Source organism: Globicephala melas, chromosome X (assembly GCF_963455315.2).
Source record: "Globicephala melas chromosome X, mGloMel1.2, whole genome shotgun sequence".
Classification (NCBI taxonomy): domain Eukaryota; kingdom Metazoa; phylum Chordata; class Mammalia; order Artiodactyla; family Delphinidae; genus Globicephala; species Globicephala melas.
Genome location: NC_083335.1, coordinates 111,031,645 through 111,046,042, shown reverse-complemented (window position 1 = coordinate 111,046,042; position 14,398 = coordinate 111,031,645). Strand labels below are relative to the sequence as shown.

Genomic DNA, 14,398 nt, shown 5'->3' with positions numbered 1-14,398 from the left:
GAACCGGTTTGCAGGGCAGAAATTGAGACACCGATGTAGAGTACAAACGTGTGGACACCAAGGGGGGAAAGTGGCAGGGGGCGGGGGTGTGTGTGTGATGAATTGGGCGATTGCGATTGACATGTATACACTGATGTGTATAAAATTGATGACTCGTAAGAACCTGCTGTATAAAAAAATAAATAAAATTCAAGGGTTTCCCTGGTGGCGCAGTGGTTGAGAGTCTGCCTGCCGATGCAGGGGACACGGGTTTGTGCCCCTGTCCGGGAAGATCCCACATGCCGCGGAGCGGCTGGGCCCATGAGCCGTGGCCGCTGAGCCTGCGTGTCCAGAGCCTGTGCTCTGCAATGGGAGAGGCCACAACAGTGAGAGGCCCACGTACTGCAAAAAATAATAATAAAATTAAATTAAATTTAAAAAAGAAATAAAATAAATTAAAGAAATATAAGCCTTAGAGGTATTTTTCTGTTTGTTACTATTCACAAAATTTATTTTTCATTCTCTTTCTAATTTTTTTTCAGTTGTAGAAATTTATTCTGGGAAATGTTAAATGCCTTGATATAGCTTATTCACTCATGAAGGTAGTAGTACAATTCAGGAACCTCTGTCTTTCTGCATTCCAAAGTAATATAATTCCTATTGAGGCAAAATTAAGGGTGAGACATGGAATTATCATTAGTGTTTACTTATATTTTTTATTACATCCTTAGTTTGTTATTTAAAATGTGAGCTCTTTTTTTTTTTTTTTTTACGCCGCCGCCACGAGGCCCAGGCCCAACCCAAAATGTGAGTTCTTAAGTAACTCATTGTTTAAACAAGTAAGCAGTTTACACCTATCTTGTTAACTACAGCTGGTGACATTGTCTTGCAGACATTGTGGGGGCAATGGTGTGCTTTTGTGAATAAATTGAATTTAAACACAGTTCTTTGGAGTTATTTTTCATATATTTGTCCTTTGTCTACACCTATGTTACATGTAGCATCTCAGGGTGGTGGCATGAATTTATTTAAAAGCAAAACCAAAAGCTCAGCTCATAAAAGTTCTGTAAGCTAAGAAACTGAACATTGAGGATCATTGGCAAAGTCCAGGGGGATAGATTGAACAATACATGCTATCTGTTCTACTTTCTGAACCAGAATAGGGCAAACTGTCCAAAGGGAATAGGAAAAGACTTGGACCGATGCCCACAGGCGGCCCAGCCTCAGACCAGCCAACCCAACGAGAAAGATGTTTGCTAATGATTCAGGTTTTGAAATTGGGCTCTGGTGCATCAATCTGCCTTTGAAATTGAGGTTGCTAAAAACCCCAACTACCTGTTTTGCTGCCAGACACCAAGCGTGGTGGATCTCTTCCTATCTTAGTGAGGATGAGTTAAAAGTGGGAGTCAGGGGTGATACCCATGTCTTTCACTGCTCTGCAGATTTAAGAGCTGCACATAGTTCTAAAAAATTTTTTTTTGTAACAAGCAGATGAAATTGTCTCCTGAAGGAAAGCCAGGAGGATATGACCTCTATAGTGATAACAAGCTGAAAGAAGGCAAAAATTGCAGAAGTCGGCTGAGATAAGGAAAGAAGATGAAGAAACCTAAAATGAAAGAAGTAAAAGAACATTTATTGAACACCTGCTATGCGCCTGCCATTCTAGGCATTTGTGATGCATTAGTGAACAAAACATATAAAGCAATTATGAGAAGTTCAACCTAAAAGTTACAAGATTTCTAGTGGAAACTATTAGAAAAATAGGAGTAGAAACAACATTTAAGGTTGCTAGAAGAAAACCCCTAGATATATTCTGATAATTTAAAATTTCCATTCCAAGGAAAAGGAAAAGTCCTAACAGCATAACAGCATCTAGGCAGAAAAAAAGAAGTTATCTACATCCGAACAAAAACCAAATTGACCTCGGAGTTCTTTTCTACAACACAAATACCAGAAGACTATCAGGGTATCGCTAGCCCATTTGGAGCCTTATGTGGATTAGAAAACGGCAATTCTTCTTTTAAGATCTTTCATTTTCTTTTTTGTTTGGCCAAGCCATGCGGCTTGTGGGGTCTTAGTTCCCTGACCAGGGACTGAACCTGGGCCCTCAGCAGTGAAAGTGCGGAGTCCTAACCACTGGACTGCTAGGGAATTCCCTTCATTTTCTTCTTCTTGGAAAAGTATCTTAGTGTATGGATTTTGTTACAACAAGACACTTTACTCCTAACTACTGGAAAGTTGCTTTAATAAACATACAAACCTGAGACATCTATGATGTGAATGGCACTTTCCAGGGCTTTGCAGGACACACAACCTTACAGTGACCCTGAGGATGGTGGAGAACATAAGGTTGTCTTCCTGAGAATTTTGTGCCTTCCAAGTTGCCATTCACATGTGAGGACTTTCAGATATATGTAAGGACCTGGAAAATAGGATACTTACTCAGAAAGCCATCCAAAGATAAATAGTGGCTGAGCAAAAACGTAATGCAAATTGAACACTCAAATATGTGAAAAACCACGGTAGGAAATATGTAAAGAAATAGAGACTATACACCTGTAACTAACACAGCAGTGTGAATCAACTATATTTCAATAAAAAATTTTTTAGAAATGATCCAGACTCAGAGATATAGAGAACAGGCATGTGGTTGCCAAGGGGGACAGGGGTAGGGAAAGGATTGATTGGGAGCTTGGGATTAACAAATGCAAACTATTATATATAGGGTGGATAAACAACCAGGTCCTACCGTATAGTACAGGGAACTATATTCAATATCCTGTGATAAACCATAATGGAAAAGAATATGAAAAAGCGTATATATGTAAAACTGAATCACTTTGCTGTACAGCAGAAATTGACACAACATTGTAAATCGACTATACTTCAGTCAAAATTTTAAAAATAATAAACATAAACATGATCCAACTATATGCTGTCTGTGAAAGACTCACTTTAGATCCAAAGAGACAAAAAGGTTGAAGTGGGAGAATGGAAAGAGATATTCCACAGAAATAGTAACCAAAAGAGAACAAGTGATTATGTTATATATTATCAGACAAAATAGACTTTAATTTTTTTTTAAAAGGTTACAAGAGACAAGGACATTATACATTAACAAAAAGGTCAAATATAGGTGACTTCCTTGGCAGTGCAGTGGTTAAGACTCCACACTTCCATTACAGGGGGCACAGGTTCCATCCCTGGCCAGGGAAATAAGATCCAACATGCTGCAAAACGCGGCCAAAAAAAAAAGAGGTCAAATATAGCAAGAGGATAACAACAAAGAAAAAGAAATAGAGACTAAATATAATAGCTCATGTGTGTGTAATTACAAATTAAATATAGCAGCCAAAACCTATTCTCAATAATAAATTTATTTAACAAAGTGATATAAGAAGTATCAGGGTCAGTAACCCCAGAGTAATTTTAAACAGTTTAAGGTCACAGTCATTTAAACTGGTTCTGGCATAAGAATCAACAGGTCAATAGTATAGACTAGATTAAAAAGCTCTGAAAGAAAATCTAGAGTATATATAGAAGGATGCTAAGATGCAACAGAACTAAAAATCCATGGTAAAAGATATTGGGAAAATTGGTTCCGTTTTTAGAAATTTAAATTTAGATTCCCTCACCATATAGCGTATTAAAATAAATTACAAGTGAATAAAGACTTAAGGAACAAGATTAAATCATTGAAATATCGAGACAGGTAAATGTAGATGAATATTAATTATTTACAAGCTAAGTAAGGAGTCTGAGGACAAAAGTTGTGCACCTAATACCAAAGGCATGTATCAATAAATTTGACTATATAATAATAAACTATGTTCAGCAACAATAACAACAACACCCTAAATAATTCCATGTCCACAACAATCTGGGGAAAATATTTGTAACAAAATTTGTCAACAAGTTCACATTCATGAATCAGTAAGAAAAACATTAAGCTTAGTACACCTTGTTTCACTTACCAGTTCATAGAAGCAAACCTTTGATCTCGTTGGTGTCTAAAGATTTTTTTAATGATTGGATTTAGTGTTGGCTATGGTTGTAGCGTGGGTTCTCATGCTGCTGAAGGAAACTGTAAAATGATATATTTTTGGATATCAGTTTGGCAGTATTAGGAGCCTTTACCGTTCATACCCTTTAACCCAGTTATATCAGTTACAGAATTTACTTTATGGAAATGAAGATGCAGGTGTTGAAGTATGTTCATTGATAGACTGGTTAGATAACCATCCATTAAAAATGGTGGTTTTAAAAATTATTTAATGACAGGTCAGATGTTCCTTATACAATATCAAATGAAATAAAAGCAACATACAGCACAATATATGTGTTCTCAAATTCTTCCAATTTGAGAAAAATTTACTGGAAGAAAATATACCAAGATGTTATTAGGAAGGGTTATATAGTTTTTTATTTCTTTTTACGCTCCTCTTATACTCTTATACCCCTTTATGTTCTTTTATATGAGTTTGTATTATTTTTATAAGTAGTTTGAATAAAAGTAAAATGTTAAATTTTTTCCAGCATCTTCTGCCCTTGATTGCATGTGTTTTCCACCAAACATTGGATTTTATGTAGAAAACTTCCGTCTGTTTGGCTTTGTTGTATAAGTAAATGTATAAACCATATTGAGTGTGTATGTGTCTGTGTGTGAGTGTTGAGGAGAAAGAGGATTTTCATGGTATTGGTGAAAGGATAAATAAAAGAATAAACATTTCATCTTATTTGACCCCCCTTCGGGCAACTGTTTTATACTGTAAATTCTATTTATGAGATGCCAGGAGAAAAAAATCTGATGAATTTCTTTCTTCAAGATGGTAGTCATAAATTTAAATATGTAGTCATATCAGTGGACAGTTTTGACCTAAGCAAGACCTTTTATAAAATCAGGCAAAGTTTTAACACTTAGGATGCCATTTAAAAAATGTGCAATAGGGCTTCCCTGGTGGCGCAGTGGTTGAGAGTCCACCTGCCGATGCAGGGGACACGGGTTCGTGCCCTGGTCCGGGAAGATCCCACATGCCGTGAAGCGGCTGGGCCCGTGAGCCACGGCTGCTGAGCCTGTGCGTCTTGAGCATGTGCTCCGCAACGGGAAGAGGCCACAACAGTGAGAGGCCTGCGTACCATAAAAAAATAAAAAATAAAAAATGTGCAATATGGGGTGAAATGGTACCTGGAACAACACTCAGTTGAAATGTGGGCAGTCCTCCTCTCTTCCTGGATGCAATCCTGTTGCCCCTTTCTCTGTGCTGTGAGCAGTTTCTTGTTAGGGCTTTGTACTTTCTCTTAGGCCGCAGGTGGATTGCTAGCTAGAGCCATTTGTAAAGGAGCAGGGTAAGAAAACAGTGTCAATGTATTAAGAGAGAGTAGCATACGTAGCAGAGTTACCTGGTACTACCTATACTAATATTCTAGGTGATCATCCTCCACATCACTTTGACTTTGCAGTTATTCCTTCTCAGTAATGAAACAGTTACAATATCAGAAAGTACCTGGGTGGCTGAGTTTAAGTCAGAAGGTCTGCTGATGTACAAATAAATTGTATCCCCGAAGCTCTCTGTACTCTACAATTCTGTTCCTCCCTTAAAAACAAAAACATAATAACCTTAATAAGAATCTTTTCCCTCAATAGCCTATAGCACTTTCAGATACTTTTTCCCCTGTAACACAAATATGAAAGCTGGTATTTTCTTCTTTTTTCAACGGGCAGGTGAGAAACAGGGTTTGATTTGCAGATGTAGTTACGACTCAGAGTTTGTCTTTCAGCATAATGACTGAAATGGTAGCTTTTTTAAAATTTCTTTTTTTCCCCCCTACTTATTTGATTCTCTTTGCTTTTGTAAGGAATCTAGGAGAAAAGCATATATTTTTAATAAGTTAATGATTTTGTACCTTGTTGGTTATTGCCTCGTATTGTGTCTGTTTTTCAAGTCTTTGCTTTGATGCAGGGACAAAGTTTTATAAAAGATTTGCTCTTACAGATCTGAAAGTATACCCACTTAGAGTAAAAAAGAACAGGCCTGAATCATTCAGAAGACCTTTTTATATGACATGTTGCCTTTGAAGAATCTATATATTACTTTACCAAAAGCTTTTTTATTCCTTTCATAGACTAGAATATCTTACATGAATTATTTAGCCTAGTTATACTTAATCTTTAGCATTTTCATTTCCTTCCCAGCCCTTATTTTCTTGTCTTCCAGCCACAAAAGACCAAAAAAAAAAAAGGATTTGTGATGTTTTTAGTTTAAAATAGGGTTCTTCTCACCAACTACTTCTGCTAGTTCAGAAGAGCTAAATAAAGGCAGGGGAAAGTTGGTGATTGGTATTTGGTGGCAAATGTTTATCTCACTTTGGATATGAAATGGCTATCAATCGGAAGAGCTGGTGAACAACTAGATAGGTTTGTTAGGAAGAGGTAAGTGAAGGGAGGAGACTTGGAAGAGGTATTCTGCTACCAGCAACTACCAAGTATTATAGAAGCCTTTTCTCTGGTCTTAGAAACCCAATTAAATGTGTCCCTGGGTTTCAGAGGGCAGTATAGATGCCAGTCTATTGTCAGCCATCCTGGCACTTTTGCGTAGTCTCAAGACATTGACACTGCTGGTTCATCCATATTCTATTGCCAAATCTGCTCTTCATCCCCCAGCCCCTCCCCCTTCTCCTTTTCCTTCCCTGACAATGCCTGCAGGGTAGTAAGAAAGAGAATTTTGGAACTGAGAAATGAGGGACTGGGGAAGAGGAGGATTTATTTTTTAATCTCTGGGTTCTTGCTACTCTGTTTCACAGTGTACCCCCAGACAGTTGGGATTCCCAGTTTGAAAAACACTGGAGAATGACTTTTCTTCTGCCTCTTTTCCTTTGCAGGAAACGCATGAAATTGTGGCAATCAAGAAATTCAAGGACAGTGAAGGTATATATATACTTTTTCTTTTTATATTTAGTTTTTGTGAATAGAATATGGAAGAGATGAAATCTAGCTGATTAGACTGTGTTCCTCAGATTTTACAGTCTCAATCTCAGTAAATGTATCTTAATTGTCATCATGCTTTGCTTTGAAACATTTAGTTCCTCCCGTGTGAATCTTTTCAAATCTCATGATATCAGAAAATTCATCTTGTGTTTTAAGGGACAGTCAACACTGGAAATCTTGCTTCAAATACTGGATAGAAGACATGCTATTTACACTGTTTCTAAATACTAACAGTTTAAAATAATAAAACTTACTTGAAGTAAATACTTCCTGGGTTCACACAAGTAGCAAGTGCTATGTTAAAGGTTTTAATATTGGTTACTGCGATCTCTGCTTCCTAGTTAGCTAGAAATATAAAGAAAAGTGGTATGTAAACAGTACAGAGGGAATGGTTTTATATTTAGGATAACTCATTGGGAAAATAAAAGCTTTTCAAGAAGAAATACCATACTTGAAGGCTTTGGTCACACATCCAAACCATTTCAAATGGAGTATTAAAATTACCCTATCCTGGGCAAGAAAGTTTAAAATAAAGGATTAACAACAACAAAAAATAATGCACCAAAAAAAAGTAATGTACAAAAGAAAAAATAAATAAAGCATTTCATTAGGCCATTACGTTTTAAATCCAGACTCTTGGCCATCCAAATACAGCCAAGTAGAAAAACTGACCACAAAGACACACATGGATGGCCTTTAAGAAGCTCTAGGCAGCATTTTTTCAATTTTTGTTTTTTGACAGAGATCCCACAGCAGAAGTATTTTTTACCTCCTACACAGTATCCTCATACATAATGTCATATATATAACTGAAGCAAAAGTTTCACAAAATTACTTATTTTACTAATGTGAGGTTCTCCATTTTCTGTTCTTTCTTGCTCATATAAGTGCCTACTTTGGCATGAAATACTTTGATGTCACCACTAATGAGTCACAACCTGCCATTTGAAAACAAGTGCTGCAGGAGTAAGAGGCCCCACCATAGCATCAACCTTCATATCTAATTGGAAGTGTGACAATAGGCATTCATAGCCTACCTTCATCAGCACACAGTGACTGTGATATAAGACACCAACCTCTGTATTTGTGACGTTTCATCACCCCTACCTTAGAGACTTAGCAAACATTAAATAACAAAAGGGCCTTGCTAACAACTCCTGGGGTAGATGCAGTAGTATTTGATGTAACCCAGCTCTGATGTGCTGGTTATGGTGGAGCACAAGCATGTCAGCCAGGAATTTTAGCATTGGCTTGGCAGCCTTAAGGAGAAGGCAACAAAAAAATACTTTAGCTTGTTCTTTAAAAACAAAACCCAAAAAAGCCCTGCTTCCAATCATGTACCGGTAGTCTAATGGGAAGCGATAGCCCTAGGCCAACCCCCTAGGAGACCATTGGAAATAAGCTCTTTGAGCAGTGGCTTTGGGCTAGCCGCAGGTGGCCAGGAGACAAACGGTGATCTACTAAAAAGAGTGGTTGCAACAGTAGATCAAAGCATGACCTTTGTCTGTATATAAAGACTTCTGGCTGTGCATTCATCTTGTAAGGCACATTGTCAACCATCAGCTACCACCAAAAATAATAATTGTCATCAAATTTTTGAAAAGCAGTGCAATCTAGGCCATGTATGTCATTGCTGTTTTTAAGAAAACTAAATACCCAATTCTTCACAACCTCTATCCTATGAATACCAATTCTTAGCTTCAATTAAACAATATATTAGTCCCTGAATTACAGTACCTTCAGACTGGCAATCAATAGTGTATCTGTTAAAATTCATTGAGCACTGGGGACTTCCCTGGCTGTCCAGCAATTAAGACTCCGCACTTCCACTGCAGGGGGTTCGGGTTCGATCCCTGATTAGGGGCACTAAGATCCCACATGCCGTGTGGCGCGGCCAAAAAAGAAAGAAAAGAGAAAGAAATTCATTGAGCACTGAGCCAGGTGCTATAAGAACAGTGAAGGTAGTAAATCAGATCCGGATACTTTCAAGAAGCTTCTGACCTATTAACAGAATTAAGACCTGTAAATAAAAAGCAGTAAAACGAGTAGAAAGCAGTCAGTGGCTGAATGACTTTGTATAATTTTGAGGCGAGAGAGATTGTTTCTAGCTGTGGCATCCCAGGGGTGTATGGATAGTCTAAACATTATAGGATACATTTGATCAGTTTTTATTTCACTGAACTGACAGAACATGAATCCACTCTGCCCTCATCTCTGCTGGACCATTATCAGTTGCCATACCTCACAGGCATGCAGCCGCATCACCCACCCACTTTGCAGATGGACAGCTTTGTAAGGGCGCCTATACATACTTCTAGAGGGACACTTCCTAAATATTTCAGCAATAGAATCTAAAAACATATCCAATTATTCATAACTTTTTAGTTCCAAACCTATTCTAGGCACACTTTCCTATTGTTTCCAGTTCTCCCTGGGAGATCTCACACAATCTTTTCTGTCTTTACCCTTTTCCTCCTGCCGTGTAGTACCATGCTTAATGGAAAGTTAGGGAAAATGTGTGGTAAACACCCTTTTGGAGTGTGAAGTATACATAGATAGTCTAGTATAGGTGAGGATGTCCATTCAACCCCTATGTAAACCACTTAATTCTGTATCAGTTTATCATCTTAAATTTTAGTCAGGCTAATTATAATAAAAAATACAGTTTCATGATAATATTGCCCTTATTGTCATATAGCTCTCATGAATTTCTTTTATTAGTTACTCTGAATATATTATTTTGATATTTTGGTAGTGACTTTTCCAAATCCAATGTTTAAAAATCTTCGTGAAGGTAATGAAATAATCCTGTGAAAGCATTGTTAAACTGAAATAGGATCTGAAATTGGTCTGACCCACGTTCAAGCTAATCAAGTATTCTTATGCTGATTATGTCAAGGAATATTTTATGAGTATATATTACCTCCTGTTAGCTTTAAAAGATTATGATAATGTCCTGTTTTCTTGTTAAATTCGTATGTATGCACAAATTTGCATGAAACATTTTTTAAACAACATTTTAAGGTAGACCACTATTTAGTTCAAGAAGTCCTTATTATCCCAGGACAATAGATTACTATTTAAAATGGAAACCAAAATTTCATAGTAAATAAAAAGTTAGATCGGGAGTTTCAGTTGAAAAAATGAAACTAAAATTATAAAAATAAGTTTATCTTATAGTTAACACAATTTAGATTATAATAGCAACTATGTACTGTTTCTTAGAAAAAAGAATCAATTGCTATCTTTTGGCAGGGTGGGGCAATTTTTACAGTAAAATCATAGGCTAGGTCAGTGAATGACTTTCACAATAAAAAGAAGGTCATTAAAAATATACAAAAGACTTTGTCACTCTTCTCTTGGTTTTTGTATGTTCCCGTTTTTTGTCTTCATCCTTGTTCATTTTTTATTCTCCAGTTGTTAGCTGATATAACACCATCAGATCATTTATCAGTGTCTGTGCCTATGATTTTCCCTGAAAGACTGACACACTGGTGGGAATCAACACCTGTTAAAAGGAAGGAATATTTGAGTGATGACAGTTTTATTTGAGATCACTTCATTTGTTAATATTTTCTTGTTTTGATGACTTTTGCTTCTTTATACATCATCACAAATGTGGAGTCTCAGATAACGAATTCTTAATGATATCCTGAATGATAGTATTATAAATTTGTCTATTAATGTAAATTCCCACAGAGAAACATTAACTAATAAATACCTAACCGACCAGAAGTCTCCATAGAATTAATTCTGCTCAGTACATATTTGGATTTTTCTGAGAAGAGAAAAATGACCACAGACCAAAAAGATACTAGAGATTATTTAGTTAAAAGGTACTTTTCAGACTATGTATAATAATAAATTTAGCCTAATCCTCCTACCTTTCCTATAATTCCAATCTTGTACAATGAGATTTGATGTTCAGATGATAATCTTCTATCACTATTGGATCATCATTTTCACGTACACGCATGTGCCAGTGTCTACCGTCCTCAATTTTTTAAATAATCCAAGAACACTGATATAGATTAGATAGCTTTGGACCAGCAAGAAAAAAAAACACTGTTTAACCTTTAATTGAAGAAGTCCTGTGGTCTAAACTTTATATTTGACAAACATTTGGATCTTCTGATGTGACAACACCTTCTGATTATTTGAACTTTTCAGTCCTTCCTGAATGTATGGGTGATGGGGTGAGGAGGGATCCTCCCCACTTGTCACTGGGCCTCCGTACATGGCAAGGAGGCTGACTGTCAGGGAGCTGTGTTGTAATCCATGGTTAACATGGAATTTAGGTTGTGTCTTTGCTTTTATATCAAATAAAATTGCTTGCATTTCATATCCTGCTGCTGCTTATGTTTCTATAGATAAATACTTTACCTTGGAATGGACATCTTTGTTCTTAATCATGAGAAAATGTTTAATTGATCATCTGTTCTTTGCTCCAGTTTATTTCATCCTTATTTTTACCCAGACACTAGAAAGCTCTATCCTGATCTCGGGATCAGGGGAACCGCGGTCTCTTATTTTGTACATGTGTAGAAAACAAGGGTTCATAATCTTTAAATTTAAGAACCGGATTTCTCTGTAAGAGAGGCTTTGAGACAAACTTTGCAAACCTTGGTTAAATAGAGAAATCAATTAACTAAGCTTGAGCATTCTGGTTAGTCATGATTTCCCCACACTTCTTTTTAATGACCAAAATGGATCTCTTTCAAACTTCAGGGATTCTCCTAAGATTTGGTGAACATTTTGCACCTTTCATGGTTTAATACATTTCCATTGTGCTTTACCTGGCCTTCATCTCTGAAGATTTAAGTTTTCTCATCATTTTTGGTATATATGACAGCAGCACCACCATTCAAAACCCCCTGGCCATGTTACTTGCCCTCCTGTTGATGTTCCTTCTTCAGTCAGGGCAACCACACTCAAAAATGGCACCCTTATGGTTTTGTGCAAGGATGGCTTGACTTTTCCCCACATTGTACCTGTTTAAAGGTCCATTATGGAGGGCCTCTTTAGCTATACAAAAATGTCAGGTTTGTGATTTCATAAAGTAGGTTATAGTTATTTCTGGATTTCTTTTCTAAGCCCACAGTTCTTTAAAAATAGTTTTACAGAAGAGTTTCTGCTCATCTGTAGATTTTTCTCTTTTCGTCACTTATCTTTGCATTTCTTTTGCTCCTGTGATCTTTATTCTTAAAAATTGTTTTCTTTTACTTTGAATCTCCCTTCTTGCTTTTTAGGTGTGTTAACTTGCAGCCTTACTGGCAAGCTTAGAAATAGGTTAGTTTTTTTTTTTTTTAACTTAATGTCCTTTTTCTACCATACCATTTAGTCATCACTCAATAGAATTTATATAACTTTGTCATAATTGCTGCCTGTACTAAGCTAAACACCCTCCATGGTAATTGATGACCAGGTCCATCAGCATGCACATAAGCAGGAATCACATGGTGGAACCTTCAGCATCATCTAGTAGAACCCTAACTCTAGTTTACAGCTGAGGAACCACAGCTAGTATGTGATTAACTGAGACTAAGACACAGACCCCAGGATCTTCATTGAGTTTTTCTTCCGCCCACACCATGCTGCTTTGCCACATAGTTAAGCAGAAGCAGAGTCTAGACTTGGGTGTTCCGACTTGGGTGTTCTGACTCACTCTCCAAAGCTCACTCACTGCCTTACACCAAGGCGCCTCCGTCCCTGTGTTCTACTTGGTGTGACATTCCCTTCACTTACCCTGAGAAAGTTATTCTTTCTAGACTTGGTTTATTCATTTGTGAACTAGAGCCTAGCCTAAATAAAAAGCCATGAGATTATTTCAACTGAAAGGCAGGGGTGTTTGCGCCCCCTTTAGTGGGCTGTGCTTCCACCTTTAAAAAACTGGCTCACTCAGCAGCTTTGCTACTTCCTGAACCTCTGAGGAGAGAAGCATTTGTAAGTGGAATGTTCATTCCTTTTCCCGATCATCTGATCATTTAGTGCCACAATTTTCATTATAAAGTACAGGGGGTAGGCCAGGAACCTTAAAAGTACTCAGAGGAACAAAATGATAGGATCTCCAAATAATGAAGAGTGTGCATTTTGCTTGCACTTAGGGAATTAATAACTCCACTTTCTACCTGTTCCCATTCATTACAATCTTAGGGCCAAAGTGCTTACCTCAACTTTTAACAACTATGACTGACATAAATTACAGGAGCCTTCATTTCCTAAACAGGATGAGCTGCTCAAATGAGGTGGTTTTGGCTCTGCCTGCTAAGTGATTTTGTGAGCTTCTTTTTGAAGATTCGTTTCCTTTTTTCTCTCTAGCCATTGTTTAGCAAAGTCAGTATAGATTCAAATGATATAAATTCAATGAGGTTTAGGCTCATAATCAATGAAATTTTAATGAAGAGAAATCATGGATTATTAGATTTGGAAAAGGCCCTGGGACTTTTTAGGGTACATGTGTGGGTGCAGAGGAGTGCCCATTTAGTTATTTTATGAATGAAAAGTTAAATGGCTTGCCCAAAATCACATTACAGTGTTAGCTGGTTAAAAGGGTACATGTGTGGGTGCAGAGGAGTGCCCATTTAGTTATTTTATGAATGAAAAATTAAATGACTTGCCCAAAATCACATGTTACGGTGTTAGCTGGTTAAAAGGGTCCAAAATCTAGGTCTCCCAGATCCTACTCCAACGTTCCTTCTACGATAGCCATTCTGCTTTGGCCATTCGGCTTTATCTGTTAGCAAGGTGAAACTACCACAAGTTGCTAATGATACAAAGCTCCCTTTTTTCAGTGCCAAGAATTCGCCAAGCTTTTGATTAGAAAAGGTATTCCAACTTTATTTACCTTTGACTTTGTTGCACCATTTATTTGTAACCAGCTCCAGCATAGCTTAGGGATGTTCTAATGACTGAATATATGTGTGTTCTTGACTCTTGGTGCAATGGGTTTTCTGGAGCCTCCATTTTTTATAATCACATATTGTAGAAGACTACCGGGGCAGAGGTGAATAGGGGAAAATAAATTCAGTTTGTCTTAACTGTCTGAAAAGCTGCCCTTTCAAAGTTCTGGAGAGAGAAGATTGAAAGCAGTGTCCTCAAAACTGAGAGGGCAAAGTGCCTATTGTTTGCTATCACAGTGCTGCTTCCCATGTTTTAAGGGAATAAGAGCTAGCCACATATGGGCAAGGATTTCCTCATGACACCAGTGAAGGCATTCGTGTAGGAAGTATTTATTGATCCCCTCTGTGCCGGGTCCGGTCCTAGGTGGTTGGGTGTTCGTTGTTGAACAGCAAGCAGAACTTAGACCTGTCCTCCTAGAGCTCTCGGATTAGCATGGGGATGGAGGCTTGCTTTGGTTTAGTGATCAAGTGACGTTTAAACTGCAGCCTGAAGGAGCCATCCCTGTAAAGAGTCTGGTAGTATAATGAGAGTTCT

The 14,398-nt window shown here is 37.4% G+C and overlaps 1 protein-coding gene across 4 annotated transcripts in view; it reads left to right on the top strand.

Annotated features, from left to right (window-relative positions):
- CDKL5 (cyclin dependent kinase like 5) overlaps nt 1-14,398 on the top strand; it is a 182,716-nt gene that overhangs the window by 104,715 nt on the left and 63,603 nt on the right. For all 4 annotated transcript variants that reach the window (XM_070044733.1, XM_030843708.2, XM_030843709.2 and 1 more), the window contains one exon: nt 6,859-6,904. In XM_070044733.1, the coding sequence (XP_069900834.1) occupies nt 6,859-6,904 (46 nt within the window). The remainder of the gene's footprint in view (nt 1-6,858; nt 6,905-14,398) is intronic.